Source organism: Sciurus vulgaris, assembly GCF_902686455.1.
Source record: "Sciurus vulgaris genome assembly, chromosome: 1".
NCBI lineage: Eukaryota > Metazoa > Chordata > Mammalia > Rodentia > Sciuridae > Sciurus > Sciurus vulgaris.
Genome location: NC_136461.1, coordinates 65,315,882 through 65,340,302, shown reverse-complemented (window position 1 = coordinate 65,340,302; position 24,421 = coordinate 65,315,882). Strand labels below are relative to the sequence as shown.

Below are 24,421 nucleotides of genomic sequence, written 5' to 3'. Positions count from 1 at the left end.
AGGAATGAAAAATGATAGAGGCGCTTTGGAAGACATTGCAGTTTATTAAAATACATCCATGAGCTGCATTCCTTGGTGTTTACCCAAATGAGTTGAAAACTTAAATCCACACAAAAACCTGCACATGGATGTTGTAGCAAGTTCATTCACAATTGACAATACTCAAAAACTGAGATGTCTTTCAGTATTTGGCAAACAGGTAGAATGTTATTCAGCACTCAAAAGAACTGAGCCAAAAAAAAAAAGAACTGAGCCATCAAGCCATGAAAGACACAGAAGAAACTTAATTGTTACTAAATGATAGAAGCCAGTCTGAAAGTGTGCACGCTGTATAGCTGCAACTATAATGACATTCTGGAAAAGTAAGAAATAACAGACTAAAAAAGACCAGTGCCTGCCAGGGTGGGGGAGAGGGAGGGTTAAATGGGAGGAACTGTGGATTTTTAGGGCAGTGAAATTGCTTTGTATGATGCTATATATATAAAACATTATAAATTGACCCAGACTTACACACCGTGCAACACTTATGTTATAAACCATGGGCTTTGGGTGATAATGGTGTGTCAAGTAGGTAGATGTATTGCAACATGTATCACTGGTGGGGGTAGGTAGTTGAGGTTAGGTGGCATGGTATTTGCCAACTCTATTTTATGTTCAATTTTGCTGTGAACCTAGAACTGCTCTAAAGAACGAAGTTTATTTAAAACAATAATAGCAACAAACTCAGTGTCCTGTTTAGGTAAAGTATTGTTAAAGTTACCTAAAATGAAGCTTCTGAGTGTTCTGAAGCATGTGGAGCGGGGTGGGAATAGGACCAGGAGTGGGGATTGAGGGGTGGTGTGTGGAGAAGAAAGCAAAAGCTAGGACTGCCATGTGGAGATATGCTAAGTGCAGAGTTTGCTTGGAGGTTGTTGATTCCCCAGCACAAGGAACCAACAACAGGAATAGGAAGAAGAGCTGATTTCCTAGACCTGAAGGCACTACTCTTTCCTTTTTGCTAACATGGATGGCACCCATCACTTAAGATTTGTTCCACATACAGGTAACATCTACAGAAGGTGGGGCCTAACCAAGTAGCAGAAGCACCAAGGAGGCCAGGATAATGCTGGTACTAGGAAGGGAAAGGTCTCAAAGTAGACTGTTGTCATGGGGGCCAAATCATTCAGTGAAAGAGTTGGGGAGAAGATCAGTTTCTGTATTGGGTGGAGTGAGGGAGGTTGTGTACTGATGCCTTGAAGGCACACTGAGGGAGGTTCATTACATGCTAACAAATAGAGAAAAAAACAAGACTCAGTGGCGGGTAGGGCAGTAGTGGTGGTGTGTGATGTTTTCTAAAATGTAGGTTTGGGGGCTGAGGATATAGCTTAAAGCACAAGACTCTGTGTTTTATTCTAACACCACTAGCCAAACAGATGCTTGATAGATAAAATACAACTTTCCAAGTCTCATCTCCAGAGGGTTGTACCTTCTAGTCTGCATATTTGATAAATCTCCAGATGATTTTCTTGAGGGCTATTTTGGACAATACTTAGAGAAATGACTTTTTTCAACTCTTGTTACCTACCTAAATCTCTATGAATAAGATTTTTTGCAACCCTAAGGACTTCACCAATGGAAGGAAGGGAAAAGAAAAGAAAATCTTATATGTTTAAATACCCCCAGAAAATGGAAACAGCGATGTTTGTAGAAGAGTTGTTTATAATAGCCCAAACTGCAAAAATCCCAAATGTCCATCAGCAGTAGATGGATAAATTGTGACAGTCATATTGTGGGAATACTCTACTCTCAAAGGGTAAAAAAGAAAACCACAGCCATATTCAACAATAAGGATTAATTTCACAAAGAAGGAAAGAAGCAAGTTCTCAACACAGTATGATTCAATTTATATGATAGAGCTGGGGGCTTAGTATTTGTGTCCATGACCATGTCAGTGGGAAATATACCAGGTTTCTGACGTCCAGGAAGTTGTAGGAGCACAAAGATTCAATACAGTCTTTTTAATGCAAGTTCTTGGCCTTAGTGATCCAATTCTTCGTCCTTGGTGCAAACATTTTTCAAAATCCCCTTCAAATTTTTGCCAGAGTGAAAGCTAATTAGACTAGGGAATAACCCCAAGTCATGGTCTGCTTCAACTACACGTGAGTTTTCTCCTTATTCATTACCTAATTGAGGGGCACCTATAGTGGAAACTTTTTGGCCTCAGTGATTCCTTCAGCTCCATCTGGAGAAACCCCAACCTGTTCTGGGCCTTCTGGGCTTCGCGACATTGACAGTATTTTGCAGCATCTTCTTCATCTGTTCTCCAGTGTCTTGCTGAACTCGGCTAGTTCTCTAAATTTAACTGACGTATAATCTTCTATTTCTATTAACTAGTCCTGAAATACTTCCTCCGCCAGTCCATCTTCTGTAATCAATACTAACCAAAGCTCTCCAACCATTTGTGTATATGCATTTCCAAATTTGTCTTCCTTCCAGAAGAAACCCATGTCCATTAGTTCCTTTTTCTTTGTTTGTTTGTGGTACTGGGGGTTGAACCCAGGAGTGCTCTACTTCTGAGCTGCATCCCCAACCATTGTTACTCTTTATTTTTGAGGCAGGGTCTCATTAAACTGCCCAGGGTCTGGCTCTAGTAGGTAGTGGGGGAACAGAAGTTTGAGTGAAAGACTGTGTCCACTATTTTTGCATTCCTCTTCCTTTCCTCCCAGAAGAGAGATATTGTGGGGGCAGAATTATGCTCTTAGAGCCCATGTCGTGGCCCACATCGTGGGCTTCATGGAAGATAAGGAATTCTCATTAAAATCAGGCAACCTGGTTCCAGCACAGAAGGCCACTGAGCACGGGGCCTGGAGGGGGTGCGTGATCCTCTGATGGTCAGGAGGTTTCTCAGGATCTTACCAAACCAGGCTAGGATGGGGGTTTGGGGTGAGGCTGTTGGCTAGTCCCCAGAGCTTTCACTGAACTATTACTTCTGTTTCTACCCAATACCTTCCTTCTCATTTGCTTTATGGCTTAAATTTTATTTATTTATATAATGTAAATATTTATTGAATTTAATTAAATAGAAGAAAACTGCTTCTTGCCACCCAACCAGAGACTACAGTGCTTGTCACTGTGGAACCCAAAAATGTGCAGAGGTTTAAAGACAAATATTAAATAAATAAACCTTCCAGATGGAAAAAATGATCTTTTATTTGGGTGAGTGGGAAATCTATTAGACGATCTGGGGCCCTCCTTAGTTAGGCCTATGAAGCAGAGTTTGAGAATAAAATTCTAGAGGTGATGAGTCAACTTATTTTTTTTTCTCACATGGAATGTGTATGTGTGCGTGTGTAGTGAGAAACACTGGATTCCTGGAATGGATTTTTAAGAAGCAAAAGAGAATCCAGCTGACTGGGTGAGACCAGAGCCTTTTGTCTCCTCTCCACATTTCTCCTTTGGTTCTTCACATGTTATCTGGACTCTTTCCGAATCTCAAAGTGGATTCTCCTTGCTCATCTAATTCCCACATGGAGAATATTTTAAGAGAAAACGTAAGTGGCTCTTATTCTTATTTCAACACATAACTGCAATTCAAAGGAAATGGAAAAGAACCAACCAGCTAGTGCTTTCTAAGTTACAGGAACTATTCTTGGTGCTTACAACAGCTTCAGCAAATTTAAACAGTTAGCTAACAAGGTGCTAGTGTTTCAAGTGTTCCATGAACAGAGAATCCTATGTGATTAGCATACTGATTGTTTTGTGTGACTGAGACTTCTCAGTGGCTGTGCAAACCTGAAAGCAGAATGTCTTCCAGCACAGGGAGTGTGCTCACTATCGTCAGTGCTCATCAGACCGACAACTCTCTCTTCCCATGAATGGTCAAAAGTAAGTTTCCTGGTGTCCTTTCCCTAAAAGATCTCTTAACTGTGAATCAGCAAAGTAAAATTGTATGAGGTTTTATATATTTAATTTAATGTATTTAATTAAAAGCCAGGTTGGCAGATTTGCTTCTAAGAATTTACCTTTTTTGGCCTGAGACTTGCTATAAAACCCTGTGGTAAGTGGTGTCCTGATCAGTATAGGAAAGAGTTTTTTGTTTGCTTGTTTGTTTTTATTAAGAAGTTCAAACAAACGGACAGGAGACAGTAAATTTTCAAGTTTTCATCCTACTTCTTGGAGGAAAAGTAGAGCAGCCAGCAGAACATGGTGCAATTAGGACAGCAGGTACTTTGCTTTGGGACCTGTGTGTTTTGTCTTCTGTGAATTTGTAACTCATACAACAGCTGGTGGTCCAAACACTGTCCACATCTGTGTCCTTCCTGGATTTCCCACACTGCTCAAAACATTGCTTGAGTTTTTTATTTTGTTTTGTTTTGTTTTTCATGTGTTGGCAAGACGGGGGCTTCTGGGACAAACCCAAGCTGTCTCAGATTAGGATTGTTATCCGTCGCCACCATCTTTTTATCTTGTCCTCTGTTAAACCAGACCCAGCCTCACACCACAGGGATCCCTCACGGCCAGGCCCTGTGTGTGTCTGCGGAACATCATTGGATGTGTTTTTCAAAAAGCAAGGGTAATGTGAAAGGCTGCTCCTGGGAAGCCTCCACTTCCATGTCCAGTCAGGCTACATATTTCTCCTCATGCCCAAGGCCATAGGAAGGAGGAGGACTCCACATACCTCACTTCAGAGAGACTTAAGACAACACACAGCAAAAACATAAGGATGATTTATAATCTGCACATCAATGGCTTCTCTGTAAACAGGACTTTCCAAAGCACTTGAAATTTGTCCATTTATAGTGTTTCATGGTACCGTTTTTCCTTCTTTCTCCACCTCCTCTCCATTCTGTCTGTCAAACAGATCTTTTCACAGATATGAAAAGAACATCCATCCTTTCTGTAAGTGACCTTTCCAGAACAGACGTGCTCATTTTTACTGTGCATAGCTTCCTGCTGGTTCCCTCCAGCATTCACATCAAACTTCCTAGGACAGTCTAGGACTGTGTAATGTGGGAGTCACCAGTCCTTGTGGCTTTAGACTACTAGAAATGTGACTAATATAACCAAGGAACCAGATTTTTAGTACTATTAAAATTAATCAAGTTAAAAACATATTTAATTCAGTTATTACAAAATTTAAAAATATATTTGAAACAACCTAGGCATGTGAAATCTACCTTTCCAACAGTAAATTTTATAAATACAACAATTCTATTTTTTCTGATGAAAAAATTTTAAAAAATTTATTTTTTTTAGTTGTCAATGGACCTTTATTTTATTTATTTATTTATATGTAGTGCTGAGGATCGAACCCAGTGCCTCACACATGCTAGGCAAGCACTCTGCCACTGAGCTACAACCCCAGCCACTCTGATGAAAATTTGAATCTGGATTGAAATATGCCCTGAGTAACAGATTTTGAAGATACAGTTCACAAAAATACATAAAAATGTTTCATTAATAATCTTTATGTTGTTTACATGTTGAAATGATAATACTTAGGAAATATGAAGTTAAGTAAAATATATAAATTAATTTCATCTGTTACTCTTTAATTTTGGCTTACATGACTATACTGCAATACGTTAACAATGTTCTGAGATGTGTCATCAGGGGATTTTGTTGTGCAAATATCATAGAGTATATTTACACAAACTAATATGGTTACAATGTCCCTAGGCCATATAATCATATTTTGTTTTTTGTTTTTTCTTTTTTGATGTTGGGTATGGAACCTGGGGCTTTGCATGCTAGGCAGACACTCTGTCTCTGAGCTACATCCCTAATCCTTTATTATTTATTTATTTATTTATTTATTTTTAGTTTTAGATGGACACAATACCTTTATTTAATTAAAAAAAAAATTTTTTTTTTTTGCAGTGCTGGGGATTTGAACTCAGGCACTCTACCAACTGAGCTATATCCCCAGCCCCTAATTAATTTTTTATATGGTGCTGAGGATCAAACCCAGTGCCTCACACATGCTAGGCAAGTGCTGTACCACTGAGCCACAAGCCTAGGCTCCCAGCCCTTTTATTTTTACTTTTTATTTTGAGACAGGGTCTTGCTGAGTTGCCAAGGTTGACCTTGCGTTTACTATCCTGAGTATCTGGGATTTTCTGATCATTGTTGGATATGCATTCTGTTGTTGATCAAAGTGTCATTATGTGGCACTTGACTGTACTAGAAAAAATTTAAATTACATATGTGACCCATTTTATATTTCTACTGGGCAGTTGGTGGTCTAGCAAATGTATTGGATGAAGGAGGAATGAGTGGATTCAAAGTCCTTTGCAGACTGGCCTTGACCTTGCCTTATCATCTAATCTACCACTACTTTAATTCATCTGTTTGGCACTATCTCCTGTGCCAGCATTATCAGGCTCTTTCTCAGGTCAGTGCCTTTGTGTCCTCTTTTCCATCTGGCGTGAACTTCTTTTCATCCTTCAGAATCCAGATCAAATGTCCTTTCCTCCCTGAAGCCTTTCCCTACCTCCCTAGGCCCAAGCTCTATGTCTCCAAAGACCTGAAACATTCTGTAAACTTTGTTACTTCACTTTCACCTTGCTGCGAATACAGAGTTTCATGTGATTTCTCCTCTATGAGTTCTCAGGTTAAGCACCAGGTCTTGGCCATGACATATGCCCAATAAATGTCTGCTGACTATATGAAGGAACTTCTCTAGAAAAGCACCAACTTTCTGTTGGTGGAGTCCAGGACAGTAGCTCCTGGAGAGGTTCTGAGTTCATTCCAGTGAAGGGGCTGCCTGGAGACAAGTAAAGGCAAAACCCACCACATGATTAAAGCAACAACAGAGGAACAAAGCCCAGAATGTGTTCAGATGAGCAGAAAGGCTGGGATTCTTTTCTGCCTGCTCTTCTGGGAGGCTAGAGCACTCAGCAACACAACTCCTGTCAACAGATCCCACGATGCAGTGAACATTGCATCACACCGAAAAGATCTTTGCAGGGATCTAGGGAAGATCTCACAAGCAGGACGGGAACGGGCAGAGAGAAGACTAAGCAGGGTCATGAAGAAGGAGTTTCTTAAGTCTCTGAGAGAAAGGTGGATGACTTATGCTTAATTTGTCAAGTGAGGAAACAGAATCTCAGGGCTCCTTAAGCCACTCTCTTAACACACAATTCTCTTTACTGGGCAAGTGGTGTGCGTGTGTGCGTGCATGTGCATTGTGTCCAAATCTGAATTGCTAGTTTCAACCAGGGCAGGTTCAGATTAAAAACCCAGATGCCTTCAGACTCCTTACTGATAAGTAAATTGGCTGAGGTGGAACATTGATAAAAGAGGCCAAACATCAAGACACTGGGAAGTCCCCAAGTCTTTTTGTATTTCAAAATACTCCTCCTAGGGAAATATGGAGAGAAAAGGAAGTAGAAATGAATGTGATTTTTTTTTTTTTTTTTTTTTTTTGAATCTTTGCTTAGGGTACTGGGGTTGTGGCTCAGTGGTAGAACACTTGCCTTACATGTGTGAGGCACTGGGTTCGATCCTCGCACCACGTAAAAATAAATAAAAAAGATAAAGGTATTGTGTCCATCTACAACTAAAAAAAAATTACATAAAAAAAATCTCTGCTTAAAACAGCAGTCTTTTCTACTAGGAAAAGAAAAAAGCCAGTTTGTTCGCTGCATTGTGGTTAGTAGTAGACAAGACAAACTAAACTAGGAACAACCTGGTTGAAAAACCATAGAATATGTATGCATATTATAAAACTCTTCAAAAAGAAACATCATTGTGATATGAATTGACCTAGAGATGTTTTGAGAAATGTGTGCAGGATGGAAATACTTTCATGAAATTAGACTTCCTTACCACAGGGGTATGTGTGAGCATATAGTAGATTGACGTCAGAGAGAGAAAGAGAGAATGGGTGCCTGTGCGAGGTGGGGTGGGACACGGAAAGAGGAGAGCTCGAAGGTGGAAATATGCACGAGAGGAAAGCCATCTAAAACCTGAAGGATCATCCCAGGTACAGGGGGGCAAACAGGAGTACACCTGGGAGCAAGAGCATGGGGCTGAGGCCCCTGCTTGCCACACCTCAGCCTGGCAATTCCACCTTGGTGAAGCCTCCGAGACGCTAGCAGCTTGCAGGAGGTGCTATGCACCCTCGCTTGCTTCCAGGGGAGATCTGAGTGTGACTCATACTGAACAACACCAGGAGTTGAGGCACATAAAGTGAGACTACAGATGATCTGCACATCCTCTGTGTTGACAGAAGGTCTGGAGGGTTCCCCTTCCCCTCCACCCTTGAATTGGAGGATATGGCTGATCAGTTTTCAAAGATGGCTGCAATAATATCTCCCATTTCACATACTCCCCTAAATGAGACTTTGCCCCTCACCCATCAAGACAGGAAGTATAATCTCCCTCTCCTTAAACCTGGGCTGTCCTTGGCAATTTGCTTGTAATTAGTACAATGCAGTGAATTCCCAGTCTAGGTAAGAGGAGCAGCTCCAGCATGGTCCCTTGGAACATGTAATCATGGGATACTCTCTGTTGGGCTCTAACTTTGGACCCAAGAGTGATACTATATGGGAAATACAGGCCATTCTAGAAACATCATACTATCAGGTTGATAGTTCCAGCTAAGGTGCCAGATGTGGGAATGGACATGGAGTGGACATGTCAGCTTTAGTTATGGTGGTTCCAAACCTTTTGAGTCTCCTTGGCCATTTCAGGTATTCCAACAGAAGCCACAAACATCATAGTGTTTCCCCCCAAGTTCCTGAGGCATGGAAACCATGAGTACCAAATGATGGTTGCTGTTTTGTGCTACTGGATTTGGTATACTTAGTTACATAACAATAGATAACCAAACCCAAAAGTAAACTTAAAACAGACTGGTGTTTCTGAAAAAATATTACAGAAAAAGGCAAAAGACACAGAATTTAGAAGGAGATAACACTTCTGAAAACCATAGAATATAGAAACTGGAAAAGTTTTAAATGAAATTCCTTGAATACTCAACAATAAATAATACTGAGTACATTTTTCTGCTGTTGTGCTACAGAGGTGATAAATCTGCTGACAAGACAGATATAACTCTTGTACCAGAGCATTTTTGGTAGATAAAAGAAGTAAAGAAGTAATTACAAAGCCAGGTGCGGTGGTACATGCCTGTAATCCCAGCGGCTTGGCCGGCTGAAGCAGGAGGATTGCAAGTTCAAAGCCAGCCTCAGCAAAAGTGAGGTGCTAAGCAATTCAGTGAGACCCTGTACAAAATAGGGCTGGAGATGTGGCTCAATGGTCAAGTGTTCCTGAATTAAATCCCCATACCAAAAAAAAAAAAAAAAAGTAATTACAACAAAGCATGATAGCTACAGAGAAAAAAAGAGTGTTATAAAACACACAGGAAGAACAACTAACATATATCATTGCTAGCTTAAATAGTATGTATAAGGGCATGGTTCATATGAAATAAGAGCAGGGAATCACGAAATAAGAATGGGCTTAGGCTAGAAAAGCAACAGCATGAGGCGAAAAGACTATGCTAAGGTAATAAAATGCATGTGAGAACTAGAATCAATATTGGTGGCTAGCAGGAATGATGTAAATAAGTGGATCAATAATGTTGAAAACAAATTTGGGATTTTTTCCTAGAAATCAGATGGTAAAATAATGAAAATAGTAGAGTAGGTCTAAATGTACAATTGTACTCTCCATGAAAGTTACTTGCCATGTGTTCTGAATGAGCACTTCAAATGTAACTATTCTGAACTGAGATGTGCTGTGAATGTTAAATACACACCAGATTTCAAAGTTGATAAAATCAGTGACATCTGTTGTTTTGTGTACTGTTTTACTGTGGCCACTAGAAAATTTCAAATGACTCACATTATATTTCTAGTGGACTGTGCTATTATGGAAGGCAAACAATGGAGATCTATGAATTGTGTGTTCCTGAGGAAAAATAAGGAGCAATGGTGCATAAAAATACTCAAAGCAGACTGGATGCATTCAGTGGTAGAGCATTTGGCTTGCATAAACAAGGTCCTGGGTTTGATTCCCCAGTAATGCAAAAAAAAAAAAAAAAAAAAAAAAACCAACAACAACAACAACAAAACCCTATCATCAACAATATCAACAAGTATAACACAATAACAAAACAAAGCTAATTAGAGAAATCTTTCTGGAGTTATAAAAAAATTTCATCAGTGCTATTAAAAATCAGCAAAAACAGACCTATCTCTGGATATAATTCCTGAATGACATGAAGAAAAATTTTAAAAATTTAGTTAATAATATCAGTTGAAAAAGGTTACTTCCAAATTTGTCTCTGCCTTTTCCTCTACAACACTAAATACTTGAAAACAAGGGAGCAATGTTTAGTAACTTTTGGTAGAAAATAATGACTTTTATTTTTAATTTAGTTACTAGGATTTTTGGTATTGAGGATTGTACCCAGGATCTCATGTGCACAAATCCAAGTGCTCTATCCTAAACAAATAATTATTCTGACCTAGATTTTATATCTAGTGAAAACGTCATTTGTGTATAAAGCCATCACAATGACATTCTCAGATACACACAGAGAAACTGAACTAAGTTAGTTTAAGAGTTACTTTAGTCACTTGGGAGACAATCAAAATTAAGAATTCAATGCAGATGAATCAAGGTAAAAAGTAATTTTGGGTTTTCTCTTTGCTAGTATTTAGACCCTAACCTTAAGAAACCATCAATTATGAGTTCTCAACTGGATTTTACATCCAAGGTGAAACTGGGCCTTCTACTTTTACTTTTTCCCAATTTCTGGAAACTTTATCCCTCACCCTTCCTCCCTCAGTTTACAGCAAGTCCAGTCAGGCTGATCACCCAGAACAACACTGAGCACTGCAGAGTCAGGAGACTAAACCTGGCCACACCGTCTATGAAGGAGGACATGGCAACCAAAGAGCTGCTCAGCAAAAGCTTGTTTTCTCCTTTACAAAAATGGAGTTGCCAAAGGAACTTGATTTTCTCTATCTGTAAAACCCAACTTTAATGAATAACTGGTTTCTCTCTTTATTTTCTTAAATGATTAAAAGTAGGAAATAACTCAAGGTTAGAGCTCACCTGTTATCAGTTCCTTTTCATTTATGGCCTGGGGTGTGTCTAGACTAATTATGCCATGAGCAAACCGTATATAAAAATGGAGAAAAACATATGTAAAATTATATCACAATGTTCATTAATGATTATTATCTTTGGGTGAAAGAATTCTGGATGATTTTCATTTTTTCTTTATTACTCAAAATTTTACTTTCTTTCTTAAACAGCATGTAGTTGCTTACTTTTATGCTTTAGACAAAAGAGAGGCTTTAAATACCAAGTCATACAATTTTGTACCCCTCAGGTGCAGAGATATCAGTGGTTTCTCTCAGTTCACAAGCCCTCCTCTTCTGGGAATTCCTTGTCCCCAACCACTTCATAGGGAAGAGTCCCAGGCAACCACATTTCTATCCATCAGGTCTTATTAATTCAAATGCTACCTTCTCAGAGAAACTTTCAAACACCCTCTTCCTACAACTCATGGTTCTGTTCTATTCACAGAGCTTATTAGCTGTAGTTTTATTTTCCTGTCTACTGTTTTCTTTTCAATTAAAGACTTCATTCTGTTTACTGTTGTGTGCATCTTGTTTACACCATGTCTGGTGCACAGCATGCATCAAGAAAACACTTGCAGAACTAATGAAAAAGCCCCTGTGACCACCTGCTTGTCCCAACCTAATAGGATCAGTTAGGTCCTAAGCAGAGCAAAGCCCATCAGAAAATTTCCCTTGGGAATTTGGAACTGGGAATCAGAGATTGTCAGGCTAACTAACATGTGAATGTGGAAACTGTCAGGTGGCCATATTCTAGCTTGTCAGCCAGAGAAAGAGAAAATCCTGGCCCAGAAAGAAGAAGGGAAAGAAATGTTTGAGAAGCAGAGGGCTGCAGTCGGGAGCTTTCTAGGGCCTGGTCTCACAGCCCTGGGTCTGCTAAATTTCGGCATTTGAGGCCATTCCTTGTGTTTTAGGTAAGGCCAGCTGGGTTGGGTGCCTGTTATCCATAAGGAGTCCAGATTGATATTCTCTATAGTCACAATCATGCTTTAAAAACTCACAGCAAGAAGGGTGTGGTGACACACACCTATAATTCAAGGCAGGAGTATGGCAAGTTCAAAGCTAGTCTCAGCAATTTAGTAAGACCCTAAGCAACCTGTCTCAAAAAAAAAAAAAAAAAAAAAAATTTCGAGACAGGGTCTCACTAAGTTGCCCAGGCTGACTGAGAGTTTGCAATCCTCCTGCCTCAGGCTTCCTTGTTGCTGGGATTACAGGTGTACTACTGTGCCTAGCTGTTTTCTACATTTTCTAGAACAAGCATGAATTACTTTTGTAATTAGATAAAATAAAATTTCCCCAAGAGTTGTAGAGTGACAGACTTGGAGAATTCCAGAAGAATATGTTCTGTCTACCCCTTTATTTTAAGAAGAGAAACTGAGAGGCCAAACAGTGAAATGACTCACCAAATTTCCCAAACTGGGTCAGGGGCCTTTAATGTTCAGGCCAGTATTTTCTCCATCACGGAGGGTTTGGCCAGCATTGGTGCTTTTTACCCCAAAATGCTACACCTCAGTTATTTTTTCAATAATAAATTCTCTCAGTCATGGCGAAAGAAAGCTTCCTCCTGTGGGCAACTCTAGTCAACTGGGTTGCCTCTGCGCTGCTGAGTCCAGACTCTGCCACCACTGATTAATAGCGTCTGCCTCAGGCGCATGGAGGAAGGCATGGGAGGGAGAAAGTTCTATGCTGATTCTTTTCCAGATGGCGAGCAAGGCTTTCCTTTATGAGAGAGGCAGAAAGTAGACACCCGGGGTACAACTGTACCACACACTTCTCTCCCTGGGTGTATATGAAGTCCTGGCTTTATCATAGCTGCGTGGTTGCCAGAGAGCCTTGAGCTGAGGCAGAGGGATGGAGCAGCTTCTCCCTGCAGCCCCCAGGAGGCCCAAGGGCTGGAGCCTGTTTTAAATATTTGCAAAGTGGCTCATAAATGTTACCTCACTACAGACCCAGCTGCCAGCATCACCATAATGCCGGGGAAGCTGAAGAGATGAGCTGAAGGGGATTGGAAACTTCCTTTTCCATTAGAAACTCAGAAAGTTCTGAGGTAGATTCCAGAAGTCAGATTTCTCTTACATCTGTTAGCCCTGCATCCATGTGCCAGTCATTTGTGAGTCTGTAGAATTCAGGTTGGAATAATTTAAGACAAAGAAAAGGGATTTTCTGACTCTGAAATTGGTTTAAACCCTGAATTCCTTAGGACTTTTCTCATCTTTACACATCTTGAGAGAGTATGAAATCCCTTTCTACCTAGAAAATTCTGTGTGTGTTCCAGGCTGCACAAAAGGTGAAAATCACCAGAAGACCTATCTGGAAAGGCCTTTTCAACCTTGAAATTTTGAGACTGCGCTCTTATATGATGCATTTTTGGTTTGTTTTTAAAGATCTAAGCCTTCACTTTATGTGGCAATAAGAGGTTACATGAAGCATTCTGGGAAGCATTTGGTATCCTCAAGTTATATTAAGAGACACCTTTTAATACATATATCCAGGGCTTCTTAGGATTCTGAAAAATGGATTGTTGAAGGTTTAGAAGATATGAATTCATTCCCAGTGGTTTTTCCAAGGAATTGGCAGTGTCATCTCTGAGACAAGTTTATTGTTAATTGTTTGGTGCCTCTGGTCCTATAATTAGCAAGAGTCAGAGTCCCACTTTCTCACCTGGTTTGGGACCTCAGGATTTGTTCCTAACATCTGCCACAACCTCCTAGGGGCATCCTAGCCTTATCTTCTTGTGTTCTCTCTGCACAAGACAATGGGGTGAGCTTTTAGGTTGGAGCCTTGATCTGTCTATCCCCTCTGATAATTCCCACTACCCACAGGACAATTAGTGGCTCCTATATAAAGTTCTCTTTTTTTTCTTTTTAAAAATTATTTTTAGTTGTAGATGGACACAATACCTTTATTCTATTTATTTATTTTTATGTGGTGCTGAGGATCAAACCCAGGCCTCACACATGCTAGGCAGGCACTCTACACCTGAGCTACCACCCTGGCCCTGTAAGGTTCCTCTTGATCTAGCCCTTGGCCCTCCTCCTCACAGCCAACTCTGCCCCTCTTTTCCTTGCATCGTGGACCGAGGCGCCCCTCTTGACCTTTTCACTCCGGGCATCCTCTGCACGGAGTGCCCTGTTCCCCATGGACACTCTGCTTGGTAGTCCTCAGGCAGCCTTCCTGGACATCTTTCCTTTCCCCTTGGACTGGAGAAGAGGCACTCTGTGCTTGTCTGAACCTAAACTGTGATCCCAAGTGTGTCGATCTCCCCACTAAACACTTAAGTTGTACAGGCAAGAGCTGTGTCTAAACAACTAGTGCAAATGTGTGGACCATGGGTGCCTGACACACAGCCATGGAATGAGCGAAGCATGGGGACCAAGCAGTTTGCCAAGTACATGTATTAATGGTGCATAAGCTTGGTAACAGCTCATGAACATTAAGTTGAAACTACCACCTCCCCATGGCATCTCCCCTCTTTCACCTATTGCCTGCTTCCCTGGTCTCATATGTTGCTTCTCCCCAGAACATTAATTATTGCAAGAAACTGAGGTGAAGGAGCCAACTTCCAATTATGAACTACGTACACTCGAGAGCTCAAAGGCACTGAATCTTGGATCTAGAAGAGACCTTCTAGATCATCCTGTTTAGCTGAGGTCACCCAGAGTTCATGGCAGGAACTTTTATGACCAACCCAATTTCTCTTTCTCTTGGAAAAGGGGGTTTTCAGCAAGTATAACGGCATCTGTGAAACTCATATGACCACTTTTTTGTGGCCTATATAACAGATAACTAATTTTGATTGAGACAATAGTGAAGAAAGTAAAGAACTCATATCTTGGCCCCAATTTTGCAGTTGCATACAGCTCTAATCCCAGATCCCATAACCATCTTTCCCAGCCTTTTTTCTTGAAAAAGGCAAGTGGCTCATTTTGGGGGTGTGGGTGAAAGGACTCACCTTGCGTAGCTGTGTTTTCGTCTCGTAGTAGGCAATCACGGGAATGGATGCTCGGTAGTAGGTTTCCAGACGCTTGGCGATGGTCTTGGAGGTGTCATCAATGCGCGGGCTGCTCTGGCTCCTTTGGAGCAGGCGGTTGGTCATGGTGTCTGCCGAGCAGTCCATGCAGATCACCAGGTGTGGGTCTCTGATCTGAGGTGAATGGAGCAGAGCACAGACTGTCAGAAGTTCCATTTTGCTGATGTCCTGAAAGGTTTGGGGCCCTCGTCTCTTTTATTTCTTGGCCTTCTGGGCCCTTTCAAGAGCCCAGAATGACGTCCGGACAGAGCTGGGACTGAACTTCTTGGCTCCTCATTTCCAGGTCAGTCCCTTTCTGTGTGCTGCCTAAGAGCAGTCTCTTGTCTTCCCCTTTAAGATCGTGGTAGAGAAAGCCAGGATAATACGCTACCCAGCGCAGTCACAGTCTGGGTGTGGGGTGGGGAGACTTCCCTGACCTACTGAGGCAGCGCTAATCATTTCCCTCTTCCATACCACCATTACAACTTCTTCTAGCACCAGTAGATACTGTGTAGGGGCGAAGGGAGCATAACAGCTAAGCATGTGAAGATTGGAGTCAGGCCGTTCAGGGCCAATTCCTGGTGCGGTAACTTGTCTCCAAGATGGACTTTATTAATCCTTACCTTGCTTTACTTATAAGCTATTCCTTTATTGATATGTAAAGCCACTTCTCTACCCCCTTGAATCTGAGCTGACTTATAATTGTTTTGACCAACAGAATATAATGGTATGATGCCTCGCACTATTATATAGGTCCTAAGGATTTTTCTGATTTCTGCCTGATTTTGTGGAATACTTGCTGTAGGAGAAGTCAGCAACCATCTAAGTGTCCACTTACCTTGTCACAGAGTGGTGAAGCCAAAGTTAGCCACGAGGATTGAGACACCAACTAACCCCCAGCCCCATCCTCAGGCCCAGACATGCATACCCAGCCTTAGCCACTATCTGACTGCTACAATGTTAGGGACCCTACATGAGAACTTGCCAGTTGAGCCCATCAAACTTCAGAGCCATGAGCAATAATAACTAATTTTTTTAAAACCACTAGACTTTATGACTAACTAAGGTATCACCTAATGTCTCTGTATCTCGAATTTCTCATTTGTATACTAAGGGTGGTCATAAAATTATTGTGAAGATTAAAGAAAATTAAGTAATGTAAGCACACTGCTTGGCATATAGCAAATAGTAAGCACGAAGCTTAGTTATTATGCTTATTTCCACTACTAAGTTCTGATCTTAGTGTGCAGGGGCTAGAAAACCTATTTCTGGTGCAAAGTCTTGTATGTAAAAGGTGATTATGAAAATTTTTAATGAATGACTAGTGGTAATATAATCTGTGACCTGAACTTCTCCATTTCCCCATCTCTCTCTCTCTCTCTCTCTCTCTCTTTTTTTCTTTTGGACTGGGGATTGAACTCAGGGTGCTCTGCCACTGAGCTACATCCCCAGTTCTTTTTACTTTGAGACAGGATCTTGCTAAGGTGCCAGGCTGGCCTTGAACTTCCATCCTTCTCCCTTAGCCTTCCAAGTCTCTGAATTACAGGCATGTGTCACCACGCCCAGCTTCCCCATCCTTCTCTTAACTGATCTTTTCCTGGTATCTCTGGAATACACCATATGTGCCTCCACTACTCACCCCCAACCCTGATGGATCAAAAGAAGCCTTTGCTCCCCTGATTTGGCCATGCTGAGGTTGTGAGTGAATGAAAGCCTGTAGAAAGTGCCTGGGGTGGGGCAGGAAAAAAAATTGGGGTAGAGGAAGATGTTTAGGACACACAGAGAAACATGAGCTGCCACCAAGTGTTGATCAAACATTTACCCCCACCCCTGAGGTATGGAAGGTCCTTTAAGGAACAGAGTGGAGAAATTCTCCAAAACTTACAAGAGTAAAACAAACCTCTGGAGCATGTCATGTTTTTCTGTCGGTATTACTGGAAGGAAAAAATGAGCATTTGAACAGCAAGAAAGGCTGGGGGAGGGTTTGGGAGAAAATGATCCCTGTTCACCAGCAGAGGGCGAGCGTGGGAGGCAGTTCACAGTTCAGTCACAGAGTTCTTCCTGAAACAATTCCTGCACTAGTCCTTTTCAGGCCACTCCTGGGGATAGGAAAGAGAATTCCAGAATGATTCAGGCACAAAGAAAGTGCCTAAGTGTCTAAGTGGGAGCTGGCATTGATCCTCTGGACCAAAATAAGTGCAGGGCAGAGAGACTGCTTTAGACTGCGGTGGGTGGATCATCAGCATATGATTAGGGGGCTTGTTAGAATCAGTCTCAGGCACAGCACCTGGCCAAGATCCCCAGGTGATACTTCACAACCTGATAGTTTGAGAAGCTGCCTACCCAGCCGTTTCCTTGGGTCCAAACGATGGGGTTTGACCCGTCTCTCCTGTAATCAGCCCTTTCTTCCTTTGTACAAAGCTGTCACACGGTCACATTCCATTTGGAAGGGATCTGCACCACATTTTTATTTTAATACTAAAAAATCTTTGAAATGTTTTTTTTTTTTCAAAATGCTTCCATATATAACTTTACCCGATCCCTTGGAGTAGTTTTCTGGCTGCTAGCTAAACCTTTTGTTACTACACTGGGATTCACCTTAAACACCGAGTGGACAAGAAAGCAGAGAACTCTGCTCTTGTCTGGATGAAGGCCCTGCCTTCTTTCCTGGAATTCCGTCACCACATCTTTGGACTCTTCATTGTCTTTGGTATCAGGGACCCTCCCCTGGAGCCCAAGTGTCCTTAGAAGCCATAAGGATTCAGCTTGACCTGACGGCAGCCTCCTTGAGTCATAACTGCCATGGGTGACCCCTGAGTTACCCTGGTCAATTTCCCCTGTGTAGTCTCCCAGCATTCTATAAATACATAAAACCACTGAAGAGGTATGCGGAGCTTACAACCAGACTCTGGCACCAGGAAAGTGCCTTCCTCTTTGATGCTAACTGAAGATAAGCCAGGGACATTCTGGTTTAGATGTAGCCACTTTTGCCACTTCATAGGCCCTGTCTTCCTGACCCAAAATGTGGGGATCCACGTGGGTCTTGCTGTTACTCAGGACCACACTTCTGCAGTAAGTCCCCAGGAAATTGTAGTCTGTGTAATCCTGGATCTCCCTGCCTCTTTCTTTGGTTTCAAGGTGATTTGGGGTGAATTCTCAAAGACTGGGATCTGGTGTTCTGGAACAGAGGGCTATTAGGATCATGTAAGCAACGTTTCAGCATCTGAATGGACTCAGCTAAGGGCTTTAGAGACAGCTATTTCTATGCCCATTAGCTCCTCTGCTGGGAGGTATTACTATCTCCACTTTAAGGCTAGAAAGGGGAGCTCCAAGAGTTAATTTGCCAAAGGTCACTAAGGACTAGTTAAGGACAGGCCTGAGACACCTGCGTTTAATTCAAAAGCCTGGTAACTTCACCCCTGTGAAGAGTCAGGGCTTTCAGAATAGGGCTCAGGCAAGATGCTCAGTGGATGCACGGAGGTAGGAAAAGAGGAAAGGAAGGAAGAGGGGGGACCTCGGCATGCGTGGTGTTGCCAATTTTCGCAATCTGGCTCTCGTTGCCTTTGGGGATTCTTGTACTCCTCAGAGGATTTGGGACAATGGTTTTGGCTTTGTAATCCAGGGATGTTTGCCTGGCTCTCCTCTGACTCCCATCTCAGTTTTCCTCCAGCTGAGTAGGGACACAGGTTAGGCAATGTCATATACAGTTAGCCAAGTCCTCAAAGGACCTTGCATCTCTGCTATAGCTGTGCAAATGTGTTAGCTGACTAACTGAGTTGGATTTTCTCAGACCACAGGTGGTCACATCAATCTCTCTGATGCAGAAAGGCTGGTGAGGCTTTCTGTAGTCTGCTTAAAACCATACACCTGATTGGGCTTCGAACACAGTTGCAGACCTAATGTATGCACAACAAACTCACTCTGCTCTCTGCCAAGTCGAATACTCTGCAACTTTGGAGAATATCAATTGTTCATATTTATCATTGCCAAATTGCAAATTAATTTCTTGCCCGTAATTTGGAGGAGGCTGTCCAAATGTCCCTGCAGAGCACAAAAGTGTCAACAGGAGCTCTTCTGTTTGTAGTTTCTTTGTTTTCCTGGTTTAAAGCACTTGCGAACGTACGGTACCACATAACTGTGGAAAGCTATGTTCTCTTATGTCCCGCTTAACTGATAGAAACTTCTAAAGTCATTGTACCTGGGGACTGACCAGTATCGCTATATATATATATATATTTTTTTTTTTTTTGCAACTTTTAAAAATTGTAAACAAATGGGATACATCTTGTTTCTCTGTACATGAAGTAGAGGTATACCATTTGTGTAATCATACATTTACCTAGGGTAATAGTTTTTGACTCATTCTGTTATTTTTTCCCTTCCCCCCACCCCTCCCACCCCTCTTACCCCTCTTTTCCCTCTATACAGTCCCTCCTTCCACCATTCTTGCCCCCCTCCCACCCCCCATTATGTATCATCATCTGCTTATCGGTGAGATCATTTGTCCTTTGTTTTTTTTTTTGCAGTGCTGGGGATTGAACCCAGGGCCTTGTGCTTGCAAGGCAAGCACTCTACCAGCTGAGATATCTCCCCAGCCCCCGTCATTTGGTCTTTTGAGATTGGCTTAGCTCAATTAGCATGATATTCTCCAATTTCATCCATTTGCCTGCAAATGCCATAATTTTATTATACTTTATGGCTGAGTAATATTCCATTGTATATATATCCCACAGTTTCTTTATCCATTCATCAATTGAGGAGCATCTAGGTTGGTTCCACAATCTGGCTATTGTGAATTGAGCAGCTATGAATATTGACCAGTGTCGCTCTTAATCTTTGTAAGCTCCTCCCAGCAGTATGTAAAAGACTGTCTTTGTAGTTCAGTAGTGAATTGGGATGCTTGCATGTATTTTGAAATAGTTTTGCAATGGTTGAAACTGTCTAGTCCCAGGCTGGTAACTCTCTCACCTTTAACACTAGTTAGGTTTCTTTGCTGACACATCCTGAAACATGTCTGAATGGGGCCCCATGGGGAGGAGGGTGTTGCTTTACTTTAGGGAGGACTGCATGGATGATCTCAGTTTCTATGTAGTGAAAGTCTGGGAACAGAACAATAAGCAACAAACAGCCCTGAACACTTCATTAGATTATAAGCAAAGGAGGAAGAGGTGATGAGTAGAGATTTTTAGAGGTTTGTATGAGGTGTGATTAAAAAATGAGTGACCCTAAACTGGATGATATTTTATAGCTTTTTATAGCTTCAAGAACACATTTATATATGTTATAACATTTGATGCTCACAAAATCCTTTAGAGAGAGGCTGACTAGGAAGTTCAGTGACTTGCCCAGGTCACACTAATATATGGCAGTGGCAAAATTCCAGGTTTTCTGAGTCCAGACCTTATGAGTAATGTGCTTCAAAGATACACCTTACAAGGATCCCAAAAGTGCCATTACTGCTCAAAACGATTTGGAAGACCATTGGCCTAAGTTCTGAGATTTGTCTTTGGATCTAGTTTTAAGAGCTTCAAAAGAAGAATAGGATTGTAATATTGTGTTGTTTGCACCCAGTAGCTGTGGGAGGATAGAGAATGTGTATTTTATCCTTAACAGTTTGAGGGTTTCAAATGAATATTCTACTACCTTTGAGAGCAACTTTAAAGACTCCTATTTCCCAGCACTTCAAAGCAAGTGCATGATCTACCCTGACTTCCCTGGATTCTCCCAGACTCCTCTGACCTTAAGTTCACAGAGAAGATAAATGCAAGATCCCCTGGAAGGGAACTCTCCACCCAAAAGCCTGGACCCTGTGGCAGTTGGAAGGCATCTGCTCTTGTATGTGTTTCTACAACTGTCAATCCGTGACTACTGCACTACACTGTCCTTGCCTCTGGAGACCCCTCAAACCCCAAGCCTTACACAGTCCCAGCCTCTAATGTGGCATAGGAAAAATACCCCTGTTCTTCATTTACTTGTTCACAGCCTTCTTCTCCTCTGCCCCCACTGTTCCTGCTTTCTAGCTATCAAGAAGTGAGCAGCTCTTTCCACCACACCCTCCCTGTCACGCTGCTCTGCTTTATCATAGGCCCAGAATCAAGGGAACCAAGAGACTATGAACTGAAACCTGTGAAACTGAGCCAAAATAAATCTTTCCTCCTTTAAATGGACTTTCTCAGGTATTTTGTAACAGTGATGGAAAGCTGACTAATATAACAGGCAAGAAAAGTGAAAATAGGTAAGTTAGACTACTTCAAGAATTAAATACTTCCATGCAAAGGGCACAATCAAAAGAGTGAAAAGGCCATTTATGGAATTGGGGAAAATATATGCAAGTTATAAATCTGATAAAGCATTAATATCTAGACTATATAAAGAACTCCTGTATCAGCTGGGCGTGGTAGCATATACTTGTAATCCCAGCAACTCAGGAGGCTGAGATAGAAGGATAGCAGGTCTGAGGCCAGCCTCAGCAACTTAGTAAGGCCCTGTCTCAAAAATAAAAAATAGCTGGGTATGGTGGCTCACACCTATAATCCTAGTAACTCAGGCTGAGGTAAAAGGATCACAAGTTCAAGATCAACCTAAGCAACTTAGTGAGAATCTGTTTAAAAAAAAAAAAAAATTAAAAAGGGATAAATGTGGCTCAGTGGTTAAGCATTCTGGGTTCAATTCCTGGTACCAAATAAAGAAAACAAATAAACAAATTCCTATAACATGACAATGAAAGGCAAACAACATGATTCAAAAATGGGTAAAGGATAGTTTTCCAAACAAGATATGCAAATGGTCAAAAAGCACATGAAAAGATGCTTATTATCACTAATCATCAGGGAAATCCAAATCAAAACCACAATGAGATATCATCTCATATCCATGATGGACAAGATAGCTACCATCAAAACAAACAAAAACCCTCAGAAAATAATGAGTGTGGGTGAGGAGAAATTATTATTTTTCATTATTTTGGGGAATGTAAAGTGGTGCAGCCACTATGGCTGGCAATATGTAGCTACACAGATAGTGTGGCAGTTTCTCAAAAATTAAAAATAAAATTACCATATGATCAATCAATTCCACTTAAGGGAATACACAAAAGAAATGGAAGTTGGAACTTGGACAAATATTTATGCACACATGGTCAAAGCAGCATTATTCACATTAGCCAGAAGTTGGAAGCAACCCAAATCTCCACTGATGGATGACAGAGAAACGGAATGTGATATCTTTACTGGTAGCAGTTCAGACTTGGTTGGATCTGGGTACTCAGATTTGCCCATTGATGGTCTTACTCTCTCCCTCTTTTGGATTTTTTTCCACTCATGTTGACCTCATTTTCTTCCTGTTTTAATCTTATATCCTACCATCCAAGGGACCTCACAGAAAAGTGTTCTGAAGGGGTCCAGCAAAAGCCTGAGAGCTGAATTTCATTATTCTGGATTAGGTTGTGGGCCTATCACAGAACCATTTACTATGGCCAATGGGATGTTAGTCAACCTGAAAAAGGAAGGAGATTCTAACACACATTACAATAAGAATGAACCTTAAGTACATTTTGCAAAATGAAACAAACCTGTCACAAAAGGATAAATCTACTATTTCTACTTTTAAGAGGAACATGGGTAGTCAAATTCATAGAGACAGGAAGTAGAATGGTGGTTTCCAGGGGTTGTGGGGGAGAAACTCTGTTTAATGAGTTTCAGTTTAGCAGGGTGAAAAGAGTTCTGGAGATGGATAAACAACAGTAGGAATGTCCTTAGTTCCAATGAATTATATACTTTAAAATGGCTATGATGGTAGAATTTTGTGATATACATTTTGCCATAATCATAAAAAGCCAAACAATTCTCCCAATTCCATTTTGTCAAAAACCAGTTGATGTATACTAAGGTTTGCACTTTTGAAGTGGTTTTATTTTGTGAAAAGACACTCATTACAATTCTGGTGCATGAGTGTCCCCCACTAAAGACTGCCCAGAACCTCTCTAGTCACAAAGCTTCACCACACATAGCTACTCTCCCTGCCCTCCCCAACCTGTGCCTGCCCTCACCAGCTGGACCTGAAATGTTTTTCTTTGATTCTGGTTGCAAGTAGGAAATTCCGGGAAAGGTGAACAATTGAGATACCATGTAGGGAAGTTACATAAAATAGGCTCAGAGGGAGCTCAAAATAAACTCCAAATAAACCACAATAAGCACACAAGCACAATCCACCTTAATCAAAGCTGCAGTGTTAGAGGTAGATGGAGGTGGGTCTCTCCAAATCTTAGTCCTATCAGCAGTTGTCACTTACTAGTAAGTTGTCATCTGCTGTGTGGTCATAGACAAGTCATTAAACTTCTCTGGGCTTAATTCATTATCTTTAATATTAGGACAATGTCTCTATTTATCTAAAAAGGACATTTCTAAAAACCCAAATGAGGGAATGCATATGAAAATATTATAAAACTATTCTAAAGAGATGATTATACATGCATGAATTTTGCTGGCACGAACCTGTAATCCCAGCCCTTAGGAGGCTGGAGGCAAGAAGATTGCAAGTTTGAGGCCAGCTTTAGCAACTCAGTGAAATTCTGTCTCAAAATAAAAGATAAAAAGGGCTGGGATGTAGTTCAGTGGTAAAGGGTCCCTGGATTCAATATCCAGTATTAAATAAATAAATAAACAAATAAATTTAAACATGAATTTCTGGCAGGATCTAACTGGGCAATTGTACCCTTCTTGCCTGGACTTTGTAAATTATAGGCAATGTGTATAGTGTGTAGCACAGGACCCAGCTCAGAGAAGCTTCAATACCTGGCTGCTGGGATGGTCTTTACTGCTCCTCTGTGAGTGGCCCTGACCCACCATCCTTAGTAGGAGAGGGCAGGAGGAGGGGAGGCTGGGATGGTGAGAGATGGAGTGTGTGTATTTTCTTTTGATTCTGCCTGTCTGGCATCCATTCCCCTGTCTTCTTGGGTAAGAGAATCCCTACTTTTCCTGTGGTCATTTGCTTTCCTTTGCTCAGTCTCTGTGGCTCTGATGTGGTGCCCCATCCCCTCCCTGCTGTGGTCCTCCTCCTCGGGTGGGTCTGCACCTTCGCTCCCCTTTCCCTTGGCCATAGTAAATGGTTCTCAGATAGACCTAATCCAGGATAATGAAAGGGGCTTTTGCTGGAACCCCTGGGAAACAGAAACACTTTCTGTGAGGTCACTTAGATGGTAGGATATGAGCCTGGAACAGGAAGAAGATGAGGCCAACACAAACGGGAAAAAATCCAAGAGAGAGAGAGAGAGAGAGAGAGAGCATTGAAATCTCAATACCCAGATCCAACCACATCTGAACTGCTACTGGGCATT

At 41.4% G+C, this 24,421-nt stretch overlaps 1 protein-coding gene across 3 annotated transcripts in view; it reads right to left on the bottom strand.

Moving 5' to 3' along the window:
* Nucleotides 1–24,421, bottom strand: part of AK5 (adenylate kinase 5) — a 265,354-nt gene that overhangs the window by 5,787 nt on the left and 235,146 nt on the right. For 2 of the 3 annotated variants that reach the window (XM_079129024.1, XM_079129023.1), the window contains exon 13: nt 15,031–15,222. In XM_079129024.1, coding sequence (XP_078985150.1) covers nt 15,031–15,222 — 192 coding nt within the window. Of the gene's footprint in view, nt 1–15,026; nt 15,223–24,421 lie in introns of all 3 variants that reach the window. The other variant, XM_079129025.1, reaches the window with a different exon arrangement.